At 39.9% G+C, this 20,271-nt stretch overlaps 1 protein-coding gene across 3 annotated transcripts in view; it reads right to left on the minus strand.

Annotated features, from left to right (window-relative positions):
- AKAP13 (A-kinase anchoring protein 13) overlaps nt 1-20,271 on the minus strand; it is a 343,718-nt gene that overhangs the window by 58,610 nt on the left and 264,837 nt on the right. For all 3 annotated transcript variants that reach the window (XM_050967379.1, XM_050967378.1, XM_050967380.1), the window contains 6 exons: nt 19,432-19,494; nt 16,463-16,655; nt 13,507-13,615; nt 7,815-7,940; nt 3,429-3,471; nt 1,205-1,337 (listed from right to left, as the gene is read on the minus strand). In XM_050967379.1, coding sequence (XP_050823336.1) covers nt 1,205-1,337; nt 3,429-3,471; nt 7,815-7,940; nt 13,507-13,615; nt 16,463-16,655; nt 19,432-19,494 — 667 coding nt within the window. The remainder of the gene's footprint in view (nt 1-1,204; nt 1,338-3,428; nt 3,472-7,814; nt 7,941-13,506; nt 13,616-16,462; nt 16,656-19,431; nt 19,495-20,271) is intronic.

Raw genomic sequence — 20,271 nt, forward strand, 5'->3', positions numbered from 1 at the left:
CTCGCGTTCCCGGAACCACCCAGCAAACCTCAGGGAAGGAGACCTGCTTGCTCGGGGTTCGGGGAACGCGAGAGCAAACCGGGGAAGGAGACCAGCTTGATTACCAGAGGCTTCCTCAGGTATGCTGGGATACCTGCTTATTCCACGGAGGTCAAGAAAAGCGCTGGTAAGTGTCTATATTTGATTACCAGCGCTGGATCACCAGCGCTGGATCCTCTACACCTGAGACAAAACGGGAGTACGGCCAGCGCTGCAAACAGGGAGTTGCAGCGCTGGTGGTGCCCTGCAGATGTGTACACCTCCTAAGTTGCAGCGCTGTAACTCCCTCACCAGCGCTGCAACTTTCTGATGTAGACAAGCCCTTAGGCTGAACATCAGGTAAAACTCTACCTAACAGTGGGATGTATCAGATCATGGAATAACCTCCCCAAGAAAGTGGTGGGTATTTGCATAGCTTGAATTCCTGAAACCTTTGGAGAGCAAAGTACTAGGAAATGCCCTATAGAGAACAGTCCTGAATTGGCAGGGGCATAGAGTAAACAGGATAGAATAGGTCTTTTCCACCTCTAATGTCTGTGATTCTATTTTTTTTATATTTCTAGCACAAGAGTACATCAAACTCTGTAAAGAAATCAATTTCGGCATCAGGTTTCCCAGAGGTTGTTACAGACGTGACAGAGATTTTAGAAGTGTTTAAAATACCTTGAAAGACCATCTTTCAGAAATGAGCCTATTGCCTTTCACCAAAAGCACCTTCTTTTATCAGAATAACCAGCGTTTCCAAACATCAGATTTAAATTTGTTTTCATTACATTTATGTCTCTGTTATAGAATGACCAGATAGCAAGTGTGAAAAATCGGGGCAGGAGGTGGGGGGTAATAGGAGCCTATATAAGAAAAAGCCCCCCAAAATCAGGACTGTCCCTATAAAATCAGGACATCTGCTCACTCTAGTTTGTTATTCATTCTATGGGCCACATCCCAAGAATTTAAAAGTCCTGTTGAAATTGGTGGTAATTCCTGGTGTTCACCCCTGGGCACTATGTTAGACTGAACATATTTCTTTGAGGCCTAACAGGATTCATTTAAGAGCTCTCAACAACCCGCTAAGAAGTCTTATTCACAGGGATGTGAACATTAAGCACATGGCACTAACATAAAAAACATGATTAATAACAACACATGGGCAGTAGATGCCACTTACTTTGCTCTTCTTGCTGCTGGACATTTTATTCCTGAGGTAGCTGAAGGTGCGACTGACTTTTGTTCCACTTTTCTCTTCTAAACCTTTCCTGAAGGGGCTGGGAGGCGGTAAGTTGTCGCTCTCTTCAGACACACTAAAGCCAAAAAACAGAGACTGTGGGTTTTTAATTTTTTTTCCCAGATCATGCAGAACAGGGAAAAAGACTACAGGAAAACTTGCATGGTGTCAAGTATCGGGGGTAGCCGTGTTAGTCTGTATCCACAAAAACAACAAGGAGTCCGGTGGCACCTTAAAGACTAACAGATTTATTTGGGCATAAGCTTTTGTGGGTAAAGTAAACAAGCGAGGTTTTTTTAACCCATGAAAGCTTATGCTCAAATAAATCTGTTAGTCTTTAAAGTGCCCCCGGACTCCTCCTTGTTTTAGAGGAAATCTTGTTTTTTTTTTTTTAAAAGAGCAAATACATTTTTCATCCAGCTATTGTAGCTAACCAACAGATTCATTGGTCAGTTTACATTTTTATATGAATAATGACAAGCTAAAGATTAAACGCTAATCAGCCACTTAGTCAAATGTTGCAAGAGACCTTCTTTGGTAATATTTCTGTACTTAGTCTCAAACTATGACATTGTGCCCTCTGCTGCTTTAAGGGAGAAACAGTTTTTCATTAATACAGTAGTCAGCAATTTCCCACTCTGTATGGCTACACATACCCAATCTCAGTCTTAATGTATTGGCATAAATTGCGGGTGTCTTCCATAACACACAAAGATCAGATGGTTACAAAGAAAGATATGTAGTGAAATCTGCACAAAGGACAGTCTCCACTCAGAAGCACCATGTCTATAAACTACCCCCAATATTTCCAGTACAATTTAATTAGAGCTTTTGTTAAAAATGATCTTTGCTAGATTATTAATTTTTACTGGTCCCTTAAAGCAGAGCAAATAGGACTCAATTTCTGTTTATTTGTTAATCTATAGGTTTGTTTCATGTCAAACTTTGAGCTATCAATAATTTCAGAAGGAGCTGGTGAAAGAGGTGCAAAGCCAAAAGAGAAGCCATATTGTGGCGGCGACAATGGATAAAACGATTGTCCTGGCGCTCAGCAAATAGGAAGCTATGTCAGAGATTTCAGACGATAACACACTGCTGTGCACTTAGGAACATTTTACAAGGCTGTTACACTGCAAGCTCTGTGGGGCAGGGACCATCTTTTTGTTCTATCTGTACAATGCCTAGCACAATGGGGTCTTGGTCCACCAGTGTGGCTCCTAGGGGCTACCACAGTACAAATAAATAGGAGCATTTTTATTACATTAGGGAAAAGGAGGCACCAGGTCCTATAAAAACATGCACCATTTCCTGTCCAAATCCTCAGCATGCACTGTAAGAATTAAGTTCCAAGGGGGAAAACTAAAATATCTCCTCCCCACAACACTCCTCCACTCCAAAAGAAAAGCAAAGACTGTAGGGATGTACATAAAGGAGTCATATTCCACATAAAATATACAGTCTTTCCAAGACATGTCAGAATACAAAAGTGAAGCAGTCAGCTGAAGAAACCAAAGGGAGAGGAAAACAGCAATAAAAGGTGCTCAAGAGCCTTCTGGGTAAGTCAGACAAGTCAGATCTGCCAGGAGAAATAGCACAAAGTGTGAAGTAGTGATCAAAGACCCCAGCTCCCATGATGCCACAAATGCTGCTATCTTGCCCCCATGCAGAAAGGAATTATTAAAGCAAACATCCCGTCAGAACAGAGGATCTCTGCTTACAGTCACGCAAGGATGAACAAAGTACATCTAAAAAACATGAGAATCTCTGCAATCATAAAAAAAATAGACAAGAGGAAAGGGAAAAAGTGGGAATAATATTTGGGTCTTGTGTAAATGTATGTTGATTAATAATAAAATAATATTCTAAACTTTTACTATTTGTGAACAAACATTAAACATCCAGAATTAACCACTGTTCAGGAAATGACAGCTGCATGGATGGACCCATCTTCATTCCCAGTGTGGCAATTTTAAAAAAATCTTTTACAATTCTAAATTGTTCTTCAATGTACACAAATATTGGCCTGGTTCTCAGAGGGTCTGAGCACTTGCAGACTCCACTGAAGTCAAGAGAGGCTAGGAGTGCTCAATACTTCTAAAAAAAAATAATCAGATCTATATTTTTGGCATTTCAGCAGAGTAAAGATCAGACCATCACAGTACTGTACCTCTGAGGCAATGAACTACTGGTGCTGTTGAACGATCGTGTGCCTGGAAAAGATTAAACAAAAATGTTAGACAGCGAAGTCTTGCCCACAGTAGTGCTAAAAACATAGTTCCTGGATTCAGGTGGTTTATGAAAAAGAGGGGACTGTTTAGAAGTTAAGGGCTCAGATATGTTTCTTCATGTGCCATGGGGAAAGAACGGTCACCACAGCCCATGGGATTCCGAGTTAGTGACAGAGGTGGAAAAAGAGGTGGGTTGTTTAGCAGTTTTATCATTCACCAGCTGTAAGGAAAAGGATGTGAATCTGGGATCTTCACTCGTACATTATGAGTGCATAATTCCAAACTGCTAATTTAATTACAATAGGTGAAAATGAGAGACACTGCCTCAGCGCTTTTATATTCCAACAGAATGAATCTATTGTAAAATACTTCCTTAGTACATGTATAAAACAGAATTCTAGTTGATAAAATTATAGTTCATTTCCCCCTCACAACCCTTAAGCATGTAATAAAAGGATAAGGGAAACAAGAGAAGCCTTATTCATTTTTCCACTGAAATGTCTACAGAGGCAGAGCTTAATCACCCAAAATTGTGCTCCAGGAAAAAACGATGTACAACATGCTACTGAAGTCCTCCAGTGACACAAATTCCTCTTGTTCACCAAGAAACCCGCCTACATAGTATGCTTGGAGCAGATTATCTAACTGATGCTAGATGTTATTGAGTAGCTGCTTAGTATCTGGGAGTGCTAAAAAATCCAAACAAATCAATTCAGACAGAGAAAGATGCCTGATCCTTCCTCCAGGAACTAGGCATGGCAGGACTCTAAAGGACCCCTTTAAAGTATTTTCAAACATGCTACAATGACAGCAAGCAACATAGCTGGTCTTATTATTATGATTTTGTAATTGCCACAAGAACAATAGTACTTTGGCTTCAAACACTGTTAACAGAAGTTAGAGCTAAGAGCTAATGCAAATGAACTTAGCACTTGACATCCGAAGCAAAGGGCAGATCAGTACCCAGAAGCTATAAAGTTTATTAAAAGACCACATTTCTTCAGGATTGGCCCAGCCCCACTTTTAAAATAAATAAATACAGTCTCGATTGCTGACTACAGTTCTTAGAATAGCATAAGAGAAGGCTATTTTTTGTTACCTTTCATTCTTGGATATTCATGAATTAAACAGCAGCCTAACCTGGTCACCTAGTCCTGGTTTAGGAGACCCTTTTTGTATGTCCTCTGAGGAGCCTTTAGTCTAGCAAGTGATTTGTCTCAAATCAATAACATAGTGCAATGATATTCATTCAGTCAAGCTCCATACCATTTACTATCTATCTCCGGTTTTTGAATAGTGCCTATTACCTGAGTATCTAAGTATTGAACAAGTAATTTAAAGGCTCAAACTGTTGTCCATGGTGAACTTCATAGTGGACTCTGCTCTTCACATCAACTTCAATCTACTCGTCAACACAGGTTAAACCTCTTTGCTCGCTCACTCGCTCTCTATATATTTAACCATCATCTGCCTTGACTGAATTTAAACATGCCATATAAAACCTATGAAGCATTTTACCATCCTATACTGTCACCAGAATAAGTGGGATGAAGCAATATTTAATCAAGAGCTGCAATAATCTGTTGTTCATGATCCAGTTTTCAGCATCTCTGAGAATTCCTGAGCTGCATGGCATTTCAATGATGCAGTTGCTGTTCATCCCATATGTGAGACAATACTGTACCTTGAACAGAGAGAATCATTGACAGTGGTGTGCAAACCAACTCAGACAAAATAACAACCAACCCAAATTCTGAACTAAAATGCTTTTTACTAAACCTAAATGTTTTAAAAAAGGACTGTATGACAGCATTCAGATACCTGTTATATTCGCCATAAAAACAGACAGAGGGAAGGACAGAGAGATTTTCCTCCCTCAATACTTTCTGTTTCCTTCTCCCTCAGGGCTTCCTGGCTCTGCCTGGAACCAAAAGCGTAAGTGCTGGGCAACAGCAAGAAAATCTCATCAGTGCCATGACTGGATAGCACCTGAAAAAGACTACTCTTTTGAGATTTGCAGCCCCACTGTGCAACTCCAATGAGTATGGATAAGCAGCCAAGCTTCTGGGTGCTTATCTGAACCTTCTGAGCTTCACCATCAACAATAATTTCACATGGTAGACAGACTTAGAATAATTCATAAGTTTCGTGATACAGGAAGAAGTTGCAGAAGTGGCATATTCCATTGAGAATGCCTGAATGACAGAAAACAGCTTGCAGCGCCCTAGGACAGCTAGTTATTAAACTTAAGGAGGCCAAAGAATTCTAAAAGCCTGCTCACAACCAACTAAACTTTCCGTAAAATGTACCCATCTACAATCTACAACTCGTCCCCCCCCCCTCCAAAAAAAGGCAATCTAAATATATGATTGTGTCATTCCAAGGGATGTGTAGAGATATTGGAGGAAGGTAATTAAAATGCACACTTGATCTAAAAGTAAATGCATCCATCTCCTCCATCAGATATGAGCCCTGGAGAGGTGGAAAAAATACAAGTCTAGGGTTTTTGTATCTAAAAATACCTGTGGCTAAAGCAACGTTCATATAAAGCCATCACAGAACTGTTTGAATGAGAGGGATTACAACAAACACCCAGCAAAGTAGGAGCACAGGACATAGGTCCTCTTGGGTCACTGAGTCCAGTCTCCTGTTATCGCAGGCAACTCTATCATATGATCAGATTACACCTCTACCTCGATATAACACTGTCCTTGGGAGCCAAAAAAATCTTACTGCGTTACAGGTGAAACTGCGTTATATCGAACTTGCTTTGATTCACTGGAGTGTGCAGTCCCGCCCCCCTCCAGAGCACTGCTTTACCGCATTATATCCAAATTTGTGTTATATCAGGTCATGTTATATTGAAGTAGAGGTGTATAAAGGAGTCAAGTTCCATCTTCAAAGCAGTGTGGTAATTTGCCCCCTGTATGCCTATTGTTCCAAAAACTCACTTTTATGATGGTTAGAAACCACCTTATTTCCAGCTAAATTTATTCCTGGTTAATTTATACCCATTTGTTCCTGTACCAACATTGCAATAGCTCCTATCCCACTTCGATGTTTACCTTCAATGTACTTAGAGAGAGCAACCGTATCCCCTCTCAGCCTTTGTTCTGATAGGCTAAACCTTTTTAGACCTCTTGTAAGATCGACTCTCCATTCCTCTGATCATCCTAGTAGCCCTTTTCTACTAGTTTGAACTCATATTTCTTCAACAGGGTGATCAGAACTGTTCATAGTATTGTAGATGAGGTCTTACCAGTGCCTTTTACAATAGCATCAATAATTCCCTATCTCTACAGGAAACATCTCACTTGATACATCCCAGGATCGCATTTGTTTTTTTCTCTGACTGCATTACATTGGTGGCTCATTGTCATCCTACGGATGATTAATAAAACCAGGTCTTTCTCCTTCTCTTTCATTTCCAAGTGATGAGCCCCCAGCTTATGGAACATTTTTCTGTTCTGGGGAAGTAATAAACTCAATTTTTAAAGCTCACTGGTCATAATGGGATGGTTGAGGGAAAGAACACAAGACAGTCTGGGCTACTCTGATTTTAAATGGTCATGCTGTCTTCTGGCAGGATGACTTTTTTTTTTCTTTTTTTTAAAAGTTTGGCTGGGGAGAAGTCTCCTTTACTACAATGAGAGGGGTAAGTCATAACAAAAACCCAACCAACCACAACCCAAAATCATTGCATGAACATCTTTGTCCTCCAGGGAAAAACACTACAGGTGTGACCTCAACCAGAAAATCTGGATCCAGATTTTGAGCTCCCAAAATTTGAGTGTGTTTGGCTCAGATGTGTGCTTTTAACTCACCAGATAACAGGGACAGCTGTGAAATTCTAATCCAAATCAATGTTCAGACTGCAAATGCCCATAGTGGGCAAACTCTTGCCAGTGCAGTTTATGAGCATTCAGATCCACACACATGGTCTGGGGTCCCATCTCAATTGATTTTCCCAGCGTGCTGGAATATTCACAATATAATAGTTTTTTTTTTTAAAAGACCAACAATATTTCCCATTCCCATGGCAGTAGGTACATCACACTAACTGAGCTGACACAATCAACCTTTTCCAGCCTCCCTGATGTATCAGAAAGGTGTTGGAATATTAACAATTTTGGATTAAAATCCTTTCATTCTGCTGCTACTGAAGCATTTAGACACAACGGCGAAGGTGAAGCTGTTAGGCATCATGCAATGGAAAGATTATCGTAATGCTCCCAAGCTAAAATAGCCAGGTCTAAAAAAAGCTGAAATACCTTCCCCTTACCTCCACCCATAATGGCTGCAGTTCATGTAAAACGATTACTTACTATCCAACTCCTCCTCCTCACCACTGGAAGAAGAGCCAACAGAAAAGAGAGTTTTAGACTTAGGGATGAGTGGAGAGATGTTGAAGGAGAAGGAGATTCGTCCGCATGGTCGAGTCCGTCTCTGGGCTGAGAAGTGGGTTAACAGCAGACATTAGAGCATGCATGAAAATGCATTTAATAATAAAAAGGAGAAGAAAGTAGCCAACCGCAAACTAAAAATAAAGCAGAGCAGCTGATTTCAGAAAAGGCAGAGGCAGCAAAGAATTCAGCTTGTTTCCATTTTTATTTTAAAAGGTGCACGTTTAATTCCATGCATAACTTTGGGGTCCAGGCTTCTCTTATTTTCACTGGCAGCTTTTTGTTGCAGTGCTCAATAGGATTATGTATTTGAACAATTATATTTCCAAATACAGTAAAATCCCAGAATAAACAGCACCTACTGAATTTATTGGGATAATTGCCAGGGAATCCATTTCAATGTCTCAAAATACTGGTTAAGTGGCACACCTTGTTCATTTAAATGGCATACCAGGTGCTATTACAGCCACACAGTGTTGCTGAACTGATAGCTTTATTTATTTATTTAGTGTTGCCACCATTGCTGCTCTTAGAAGATCCAGTTTATTTTATTCTTGTGAAAGGTCCTGAACTGATAGCACTGGAGAGCTGAACTCCCTACTTTATCTTTCAAACAAACATAGCATTCTCAGCAGCAGCCTTCCGCCTACTATTCTTTTCAAAGGACATACCTCTTGTTCTACAGGAAGGAAAAATCTCCATGATCTATTCAGTCCAACTTTGATGAGCCTGCCAACCAGGGCATCAAATTATTTCGTGACGTGGACCCTTGTAACAGGACTGAAGCTTGCAAAAACTCATAGGTATAATTCTGTCACATACTTAAATGTTTTGCTTTTTTTCTTTTTTTAGTGCAGTCTGTGAAATGATGATGTTTCTCTCCTGATCTGTTTTTTTTCTAGGAACCAGGGCCAATGCCTCCCGGCATGTGTCCGTACTCTCTCAAATCTACACAGATGAAGAGCCTTCTACTGCACTGGCTTTTTAAATTAATTTCTTTTAAGAAAAGTTCCTTAATAGCAGGAGACCATCTAATCTTTGGCTAAAGAGTAGTTTTCTTGAAACAGAGGCACAGTGTCCTACCAGCCATAATAACTCTTATGGAAAAGTACTATGGGATTTAATAGGGGTAAAACAATATATAATCCTACTAAACTGATCACGTTACTCTTAATACACCTGTAGGATGAGTATGATTCTCTACTAAATCCTGTAAGTTTTTGAATACTACAGAATTCTATAGCACAGATATGATTCCCTATTAAATTCTATAGGGTGGCTATTATTTTCTATTAAACACTACAGGGATTTTTCATATGGGAAAATAGAGGTAAAAAGGAGAAAGAGGGAAGACTGATACTCAACTTGAAATGTGCATAGATTTAAGGATTTATGGAGAGGAATTGCTTTTCAGTGCAATTTAGAGTCACGCAAAAGTAGCCTTTTCTTTAAAGAGCAACCAAGCAGATATAAGATAGCACATCAATTTGAAATACTGCAGTTAGCTGCAAGAAGTCACTAAAGAAAACATGGAGCTAACAGACAGTTACCTACAGGAACAATTGGTGGGGGGAAAAATTGACTTATCTTTTAAAAACCTTTCTTCAAGATCAATGTAATTTTTTCAGTCTTCGAAAGCCTTTTACCACACAAAACAATAAAGGCTTTATTTGCTTAAGCATACTAGCAATGCCTACAACAAAACTCGGCCTTTCTGAGCAATGCCAGAATAACAAATCAGCACATACATCCTAGAGCTTGTGAGCAATCCTTTTTCACACAAACTTGCGTGCATGCATGCACAATAGAGGAAACAAACGCTAAGGAACCAAATTTCAGTTTTCAAGAAACAACTGAAAAGAGCAAACATCTTTTTGACCATTTATAAAGAGTCTCTTGTATATTTTTGGTTCTGTACCTTAAGACAAAACGGAAATTCAGAACGCATAGGATTACCCAGACAAAAAAAGCAACATGATGAAAAATCTCCCGCAGTGTTTTCACTGTCACTGAACAATATGACCAGGCATGGGAGGGACTGGTCAAGGTCATGTGACACACTCAAGAATCAATGGCACTGCTTAATGCAAAAACCTCAGAGACGCATTTCCCAGTGGAAGACATTTAGCTGGGACATTTGCAGACAAAATTAAGTTATAGTTTTATTCGTATACCCTAATAAACTTGCTAATGGACAAACAAATCACTCATGTTTCCTGCATCTTTGCTCTGAAAACCACAATGGTGAAGAATTATTTTTTCTCCTTTTTAGGTTACTATTTTGTCAGACTATTCTCAAAGAGGAAAGATGAGCCACAATATTTTAAATGTAGAGAGAACAAGCTCCCCAGGCCTGGCTTAGTTCCTACTTCAGTTTAGTTATTTTTAGTTTTATAAGCTCCTGTATGCAATTGTAATAATTCTCCTCACTGGAAATGTGTTATTCCCAAATTGGGAGCAGCCTTCAGCATATTCCAGCCAACAGCTCTTGCGAACTCTCTGATTATATAAAATGCTGCAGCATTAGCATTTGTGAATACTAAATGCACATCTGCCAGTTCCTTCAGGACGGTGTGGATGCAGCAAGAACAACAGATCTGGAGATTAGAGGAAGTGCAACTCTACAACCGGTTCTCAAACCAACACGTGACATGCACATGCAGCGACCAAGATAAGGCCAAAATCCCCCAAACATTTACCCAGTTGGGTTTTATTTTTAAAGCTTTTGCGCAAAACAAGCTGTTTTCTTCCCACCCAGGGCACCTTGGAGTCTTTGGGATAAACTTTATTTTATAGCATATAGCATAACACAAGAACCAGGGGCCACCAAATGAAATGAATAGGCAGCAGGTTTAAAACAAACAAAAGGAAACATTTCTTCAGACAATGAACAGTCAACCTGTGAAACTCTTTGCCACAGGATGTTGTGAAGGCCAAGACTATAACAGGGTTCAAAAAAAGAACTAGATAAATTCATGGAGGTTAGGTCTATCAATGGCTATTAGCCAAGATGGGCAGGGGTGGTGTCCCTAGCCTCTGTTTGGCAGAAGCTGGGAATAGGCGACAGGGAATGGATCACTTGATGATTACCTGTTCTGTTCATTCCGTCTGGGACATCTGGCATTGGTTACTGACAGAAGACAGGATACTGGGCTAGATGGACCTTTTGTCTCACCCAATATGGCTGTTCTTATGTTCTGATAAAATTATTCAATTGGACAGAATAATCATGGATAAATAAACTTGTTCTAGATTTTATTTACTTTATTTCTATGAAATCACTGAAATATATTCTTGTATAACGAAGTATAGACTAAATATGCTGTAATGAACAGATCGATGTTCAGTTTTGGAAATCCAATAAAGTTATGTATTATACTGTGAGATCCTCCAACAAAAGGCACAAAAGCACTTCACCAACATTAAAACTCAATGCCCCGTGGGCTAGTAAGAATTATCATGCCTGTTTTAAAGATGATCTTGCTAAAGATCGATCTGGGTGGCACTTGTTCTACAAGGAGGCTACATCCCTTTGGGATTTGCCATGATGATTATGATGAAATGGAGACACTGAAAGGTTAAGTGTTTTGCCCAAGTTTTCACAATCAGTAAGTGGCAGACCTGGGAACAGACCTTATGACAAAAATTTTCAAAATGACTAATGAGTTTGGATGCCTTACTTTTTAGCTGTCTGACTTCAAACATCTTAAAGGGACCTGATTTTCAGAAAGTGCTGCGCATTTGCCCAGTGAAAACCAGGCTTCTCTAAGGTATCTCAAATTAGCCACTCAGAAAGTTAGACAGTCTTGAAAATTTAGGCCCATAATTTGGCCCAGCTCTAGCCACCAGACTGACCCTACTATTCTACCCTAAACTGGTTTGATTAACAATATTCCATTTCCATAGTCTCGTTTGAGTTACCACTTTCATTCCTTGAATTGTGCTCTGGTTGGGTTGACATTAATTAGACAAAAACAAATATAAAAAAAGGGAGGGATCTGTGACCAAGTTTATCTGCTCCCAATTCAGGTCTTGCTGGTACCTGTAATGTGCATTATGAAGGAAACCTCTTTATGAAATGGGTCGCAGTTTACTTGAAAGTGAGGTGGCATAAGTCTTCTATTGATGCAGTGTCCTCAGTGAGCCCAACAGAAAGTTTCCAAGTAATGGGGAGAAAAGCATTAGGTTGGCTAAGCTTTCTGGTCCTCTAAAAAACATCTGTTTTTCTGGGACTGTGTTATTTAGAGTGTTTGGTTAGCAACTGGAAATGATGCCAACAAACTGTTTACTTAAAAAAAAATGAAGGGCTTGAGTAAAAAGAGGAAAGAGGGTGTGACATAATATAGAGTAAGATGTAGTTTTTTTATTGGATGGGTTTGGCAGTGTTTTGGTTACTGTTGCTATGGGACACATCCTTTAGGCCACATGCTTATTAATCATGGAAGAATGAGGGCAATGAACTTAAAAATGTTACAGGACACCCTCTCTGGAAGCTAACAGGGAGAACCATACAAACGGAATAAAACACTTTACTTTAAAGCATGTCTTTTTGCTAAGAACAGGTCTTTTTGGGTGTGACGTTCCCACTGAATGGCTGTTTTGTCACTGCGTTCGGGGGAGGAGCCCCATGATGAATTTAAGTGAAATAGAATTGTTTTTTTTATAAATGTAAGGGCAAACAAATCTCTGGTGTAACTATTAACTTTGTTTGGATGATTTTGACCAATGAGCCAAAAATGGACACGATATTTTTAGTAAAATTTAATCCACAATATATAAAGACTGATGAATCAACTACAGAACATATGCATTTCAGTAATGAGAAAAAGCTCAGAGCTGGTCTCATAAAGCCAATGAGGAATTGTATAAAAGCAGACCAAACATACTGTCTGGCCAACACTTAGTGAGGAGAAGCAGCGTGTGGTCTTCTCAAGCACATCTGGAATAAAGACAACTCTGCAAACTACTTATTCTTTTCACTGAAATTAACTTAAGAAGAGCACCCCAGACATTTGACATTTCAGCCCTGCATCTGTTGCTTCTCCTCAAAAGCATGCAACTTGAAATTATGCCCTTCAACCCACAGAAAGGTTGATGCAGGTAACAGGAATATTAATGAGTAAAGTCCTTTAGAGAACAAATATCAGGAAGGCCATTCTCTCTCCGGCCTAAACACTAGTCTTATAGCTTTTCTCCTGAAGATACAGAAGATTCGGATTCCATATCTCTGCATCTCTCAACTCTCCAAGATATGGAAAAGTAATACCTCAAACAAGGAAGCATTATAGTAACAGCAGAGGAAGAAATTCAAAAAGATACGGGATTTATCATGAACATAATCAGTTTTTTATAATATACTCAAGAAACATCAGTTCTAATATCAATAACTGATGTTAACAGAGTAAAATAATTCTAGGTATGCAAGGTGGTACATTTGGGTCTAAACATGAGTGATGCCCCTTTCTCGTAATTAAATGGGGTAGAGAAGCATACCTCTACTTCAAGTAATAAGATAGAAAGAAAGCTGGGGGGATTCTATCTTGGAGAGTTAGCAAGCGGTATGTGAATATTGCATATGGGATGATAAGGCAAATGGAAAGTCATGTTTACTCACTGTCTAGTCCTGGTTGAGTGATTGTCATTAGCGAAATGGATTTGGTCAGCGGAGAAGAAGTGGCAGAAGTACAGAAATTAAATCCATGCGGCTGTGATCTTTGGCGCATCTGTGGAATAGAAAACAACTCTATTAAGCAGATATGCCAAGCAATGCCCTCACCCCAACTGCAGACTATGGTCTAGTCTTTAAATGTATTAGTTGCCCATCCCTTTAAATACTGGAACATTAAAACAGTCAAGAATACCTTCCCCAAAAGGATGGGCCCAACTATGGTGGTAGGGCACACAAATGGCAAATTGCAGCATAACAAAAACACAGAGGAATTGTAAAAGTGAAATGCAACGTCTTTAAAAATGGGAAACAAATGTAAGTATGTAACAAAAATAAAGGCAAGCACAGGCTGCTTCCTTCTCTGGCAAGCCAATAAAATGTATGTTTGTTGTCTGATGACCAATGAAAATACTGCTGTGATTTCAACCCCTTCAGCTGTAGCCGATAGAGATGACATTTGCTTATGTTAAATAGAAATGTGCTGAAATGTAAGTAGAAAATATGCATTTGGGCCTTAAATTTGGGTATGATAATAATAAGGCCTAGTAAAATATGAGTAAAGTGAGATAATTTAGAGGCAAGTTAGAGATAAATTCAGAGACAATCCTAGGCCATGTTGTAAACAGATTCTAGTTTTAAGTGTATTAGACAAAATGTGAATGTTTTAGAAGAATGCTATCTATACTGATAATTATTGGAATTATATTTACCTAGATATTAAGTAAGATTATGTGTGACATTAAACAACCAAAGAGAAAGTAGAAAATATTTAATTATGGTAAATATGGTAAAAGGTAGACCTAATGCTAATTAATTAAGGGGTGTTATAATTGATTATATAAAGATAGTATGCTAATTTGGGGTACCAGAGAGAGAAAGGATGATATACTCATTCTTCTCATCCTGGGACTGATCAGCCTGGATGCACCATTTTATCTTGGAATGTGGGCATCAATGCAGTGTATGGCTATACTGTAATGCCTGTCTGCTTTAACTAATTATTTTATTTTAAATAAAGTTTTTAATGCTGTCCCTCACTGTGTCATTCACAGTCTTCCATTACATTAAATTATCTGTTACTGCCCCAGAAGCTCGAACCTTAAAGAGTTCAGTTTGGTTCTATTGCTTATCCATAGCCTATTAATGGAACGCAGAAATCAAGGTTACACATCAGCTGTCAGTACAAAATGGCAAGAGTCTGACACTGAGGGTATGCAGCTGTAACAACGGACTTTCAATGAACACCATTCATCAAAGCAATGGCTAAGAGAGACAATCCCACGTCGTAACGCTGGCTCTCACACATCAGTTCTCATGAGCCCTGGTTACTCCCTTCACCTGGGGAAGTGAGGATTTACTTAGGCTGTGATTCAAATGCCACTTTCAACAACACTTTGATGCTCAAGAGACAGATGCACTAAGCAACACCAATTTCCTCTGTGTGAGACTCATGGAGATGTCAAAGAAAATCAGTGTGCCAGGATCAGTCAACAAAGATGATCTCCAGCAGTTAAACAGGGGCAGCTGAATAACCCCCCGTTATTTTGTGTCTGCCCAGAGAAGTACAGTAACTTCTCATTTAAGGTCCTCCCGCTTAACATTGTTTCAAAGTTATGTTGCTGCTCAATTAGGGAACATGCTTGTTTAAAGTTGTGCAATGCTCCCTTATAATGTTGTTTGGCTGGAAGAGCAGCAACTTTACAAGGGAGCATTGCACAAGTTCCTCTTCTCGGCCTTCTCCTCCTCCCTCCCAGAGCTTCCCCAACCACCAATCGCTTAGGACTTTCTGGGAGGGAGAGGCAGTAGCGGGGAAGTGCGGTGTCTCCACTCTTCCCCCTCCCTCCCAGAAAGCCTTAAGTGCTGTCAAACAGCTGTTTGGCGGCACTTAGGGCTTTCTGGGCGGGGGAAGGAGCGGGGATGGGAAGAGGTGGGCCTCCTGTGGAGCGGGGATGGGAAGAGGCGGGCCTGTTCTTCTCCGGGGAAGCTGCCGCTGCATCCTTGCCTGCAGCGGGCTGTGCCTGTGTGGGATAAGCCAGGGGCACTTCCCAACCACAGTACAGTACAGTACTGTACAGTAGATAATGCTTTTTGTCTGCCCTAAAAAAATTTCCTTGGAACCTAACCCCCTGCATTTACATTAAATCTTATGGGAAAAATCGGATTTGTTTAACATCGTTTCACTTAAAGTTGCATTTTTCAGGAACATAACTACAACGTTATGTTAGGAGTTACTGTATTATGGTGGAAGTGTGGCTTTCAGATATTCAATGCATTTAATATATTTGCCTTTTTAATAAAACAGATTGAAGATATATGTCCACAAAACACAGGCCCATCTCTCCTGATTAAATCATCACCATCTACACCTCCTCTCCTAGAAGGTGAACCTAAATTTGCATAGTTCTCCATTTGTTATATTGCATTTAGTTGCTGTTTGTAACAGTAGAATGAGACCATTAAAAAAATCAGAATATAGGTTATTATTAAAGAGAAAGGCCCTCATTTTCTTATACATTATGGGTATAAACCTAAAAAACTTAACAGATAATATAATACTTAGTACTTATATATGCTTCACATCTTCAGAGTGCCACACAAACATTCATTTTCTTAAGCCTCATTATATAGAAGCAAACTGACTTTTCCAAGACCATCCAGTCCATAGCAGAGGACTCAGGAGTTACTTGTTCTCTGTCCTAGGGTCTAACCATGCTGCCTTTATGGCTGAGTAGCAAGGTCACTTTGATCAAGTGGGAGTGATGCATCTTTTAGCCTTTGCCAGGCACACATCTATATTAAAGATGAGAATATCTCTGTATTATGTATGCAAAGAGGGAAAAGTTTTGGAGCCTTTGATTTAGAGTTTTGTGAAAACCCAACAATAAGAAATGTACAGCTTTACCTGACGGTCAAAGCCTCTGATTTCCCCCTGCTCAGATTCTACTTCCTCTTCAGTGAGTGAGACCAAGGAGCCACGTTCATCACTAGCAAGTGGACTTCGCCTGAGGTCTCTGGAACTCAAAGAGGAAGTCTCTAAATTTGAGGAGGGCTTCTTGTTATCATCGGAGTCTCCTGCAAGGCCTTCTAGGCTGTAACTGAAGAAAAATCAGAGAGGTTAGACTTGGAAATTCTTTATGCTTTAACATAGAATGTGGCACCTGAACTGTGTGCATGAGGCACGTTCTAATTCAAAGAGGATGCAACCTCGACATTCACCGTGGAGTGAAATGTATATTACTCCCTCAGTCTGTGTTACTTCCTTGAGTAATATATATGACCTAGTGCAGGTAGCAGCTTGTGGTGTTCACTGCAGACAGCAGTATCTTGGTACACTCAGGCAAATGGCTGCGTGAGAATAATGGACCAATACATTTCTGTGTTATTGGACTCCTTCTCACTCTCTTGAACAGTGCAAAAGAAAACCTGAGAGCTTTCTTAGGTGTGCTTATTTCCACTCATTCCATTCTCTCAGCTTCAAATGATATATTGGATGCGGCTCAATTTAAGCTAGACATAGCTGGTATATCCTGATGCTATTTGCCCCTGAACAGAAGTTCTATGTTGAAATGTTCTATACCCTCCCACAGCTATGAAGTCATTGGTTTATAGACAGCAATATACTGAATGTGTACAACTCTTCTTCGCAGAGATGTACCTTGATGCTGCTTAGCATTTGCCACTGTACAAGGCTTTGGCAGAAAGCAGAGCACTAGTGCCAAAATCTAAGTGCTGTGTCCATCACATTTCAGCATTTGCCTCTGCAGCTAGGTTATCCAACTGAGCCAGACTCGATCATTTAAAACAAAACAAAAAGCATCTGTCTGCAACATTGGTGCTTATGAAAGGGTTGGTCAGACTCAGTCACAGTGACGGCTGTTGATATGCAAGTTTTCCCTATGAAGAGCCACGCTAGCGTAGCTCAATTCTCACCTGCAACACCAACCTCCCTGCCGCCACACATTCTATTATCATTCCAACCTCATTATTCTATCAAAAGCACTGTATCCAGCAGCTCAATCCTGACCTGCAGCATCCCTTGCAATTCCAGGCCGGGGTCACCCTACAGATCTGTAGAGTCACCTCTTTCCTGACCTGCAGTACCCCCAACTATGCCAGTCTTAGATCCTTAACATAGCTCTACCACTGAAGCTCAATTCTCATGTGCAGCAAACACTGCTATTCTGATCCAGGGCCTTCCTGGAGAAAGATGGCTTTTGTTACGGTCCAATATACAGTAGGAACTAAAGATGACACCAGTACACACATTTTCATTTTTGACATGAATGAGGATTTCAACTCCTCTTTCTAAAGGTGAAACATGAACACATTAGTTCCAGTGCACCTCCTGACATCTTTCGGATATAACCTTAGCATTTCAAATACTTCTTTTTTCAAACTTTGGAGCTGAATCAATTGCTATTTAATGGTCTATGAGTACCTGAAGACAAAATGTGAATTACAGTGACACTTTTACGTTCTTTTGATTGTCCTCTCTATGTATCGTATATTATATGAGAATTTGCTGCGGTTGGATAAGGGGCGGGTGTTTTACAGAAAACATTTAATATCTATACAACACACTTGGACTCAAGGTTAATCATGAAATCTAACTCACTATCGAGTTAACATTCAAAACGTTAAAACGGAAAAATAAAATACTTAGTAATGTACAGTGGAGCTTTAAATCCACGTAGACACCAAACGGATACTAGTATTCTACACATCACTGGAGGAGCTGGTGGTTGACAAACATGTATCATCTTGAAAGCAAAAGCTGAAGTAAATCTTAAAATCAGAAGAGACAAACATCTGGCTTCCAAAGATTTTTTCAAGTTAGTAAACGAGAGGCAGACAAATCACAGAATTTACAAATTTTATCAACTCACAAAAGCCTTTAATTGCATTGTGTTTAGCTATAGCATGCATTGTAAAATTTACTTCCAAACATCTGCAAGGGGAAAGCTGTCCCACCCCTATTATCTAGGGAGGACAGGTTTTTTATTCTTCCAGCCCAAAATCGCGCTGGTAGTTTGCTGTGATCTTGACATCTATCTTCTAATAACTGGGCTCAGAACAGCAATTCACTTCAGAGATGCCCTCAAATAGTCATCAGCTGATAATGATCTGTGGTTTTAACCTACTGTATTTGGATCACATTTAAATCAGTGTTCTAAAGTAAACAATCTCTATTCCAAACCTCAGAGTCATCTAGCCTCCAGAAAATAGTTAGAAATTCTATCCTTTAACTGTTGGAGGCAAAAATAAATCTGGGTCCAGATCTTCACCTCTGCCAGTGTACCTCCATTGAGGATCTGACCTGTGATAATTAATTCTGACTCTGGACTTTCTACAGGACACACAAGTTTGAAGTGCCTGAGAAAACCAAATCTGTGGTTATCAGATTTTGTTCTAAAGAGGTTTAAATGACTAGCTTCTCTGCTCAAGAGAGAGCAAAAGGAACTCTCACTGTACTAGAAGCAGTCTGTATGAATGTAAACGCCTACAAAATATCAGTCAGTATGGAGGAAAACAGAACTGTATCTCATTAACTTAGATTCTTTTGCTGTCACTTTCATTGCTCTGATTGTATGAGATGTGCCTAAAAATCATCACCACAGAAAAAAAAGCAGCTCCGGGTGAATAATGCAGCTTCTCTGACACGCAAGATTAGCAGAGACTAACCACCACCTTCACCTGCACTTCAGTCTCTGAAGGACACAATGCCAAATGTGACTGGGGGGGAAACAGACAAAGCAAACAGACACAAGCACATTCCAGCCAGGGTAGCAGAGAAACAGACTATCACACAAAGAGCTAACAATATTGTGTTTGCAATGCCCCTTTGCTGCTGCACATTTATTTATACCATACCTTCTACAATTAAAGTCAGCACCCATGGGAATGTACTGTACGCCAGAGGGACACCAGCTCAAACTGAGGATATCAAAGGCAGAGAAAGGAAAAGGGCTGCAGTTATTGGATTGTCATAGAAAGGGAATGCTTCAGGACTCTGTTGACCTTATTTAATTTTAGAAAGATTTTTGCATTGTATGTTAATTAACACTGGATGAAAGGTACCATATCAGCAGTCTGGGACACTAAAGCCCTGTTAGTTACCACAGAACAGGGATGGTGTAGGTAGTGTACTGCAAGCTTCCCTTGAACTGCTTCCACCAATGGACACCAATACTGAATTGGAGGTGAAAGGCGAGCTCACTCCATGTCCCATAGGTGAAAATCTGTACCAGCTTTTTTTCAGTGAGAGAATTTTTTATTCATTTCATAGGCACATGCAACCCAGTCAAGCCAAGCCATAGCATTTTATAGAGAGAGAATGGGATTGAGACCCACAAAGGCCAATTTCACATAAAGCAAATGGCCATGAAGTAACAGGTCTATTAATAACAACAGTAATCAGCACTACTATGGCACCTTCCATCCAAGGATCTGAGAAATGCATTACAACCACAGAATGGATTATGCTCCCCTCCCGCCCCCCGAGACATCAGGTAAGCATATTAACCTCATTTTACAGATGAGGAAGAATGAAGAAGAGAATAAGTGATCTGATCAAGGTTGCACAGCAAGTCAATGTCAGAGCCTGAACAGAAACTACATCTCTCCTGACTCCAAGTTCTGTGCTTTATCTGCACTAGGCAATGCTTCCTGCTTTTTATTTCACAATGAATCTAGGATTAATCCAAATCAGGG

Source organism: Gopherus flavomarginatus, chromosome 9 (assembly GCF_025201925.1).
Source record: "Gopherus flavomarginatus isolate rGopFla2 chromosome 9, rGopFla2.mat.asm, whole genome shotgun sequence".
NCBI classification, from domain to species: domain Eukaryota; kingdom Metazoa; phylum Chordata; order Testudines; family Testudinidae; genus Gopherus; species Gopherus flavomarginatus.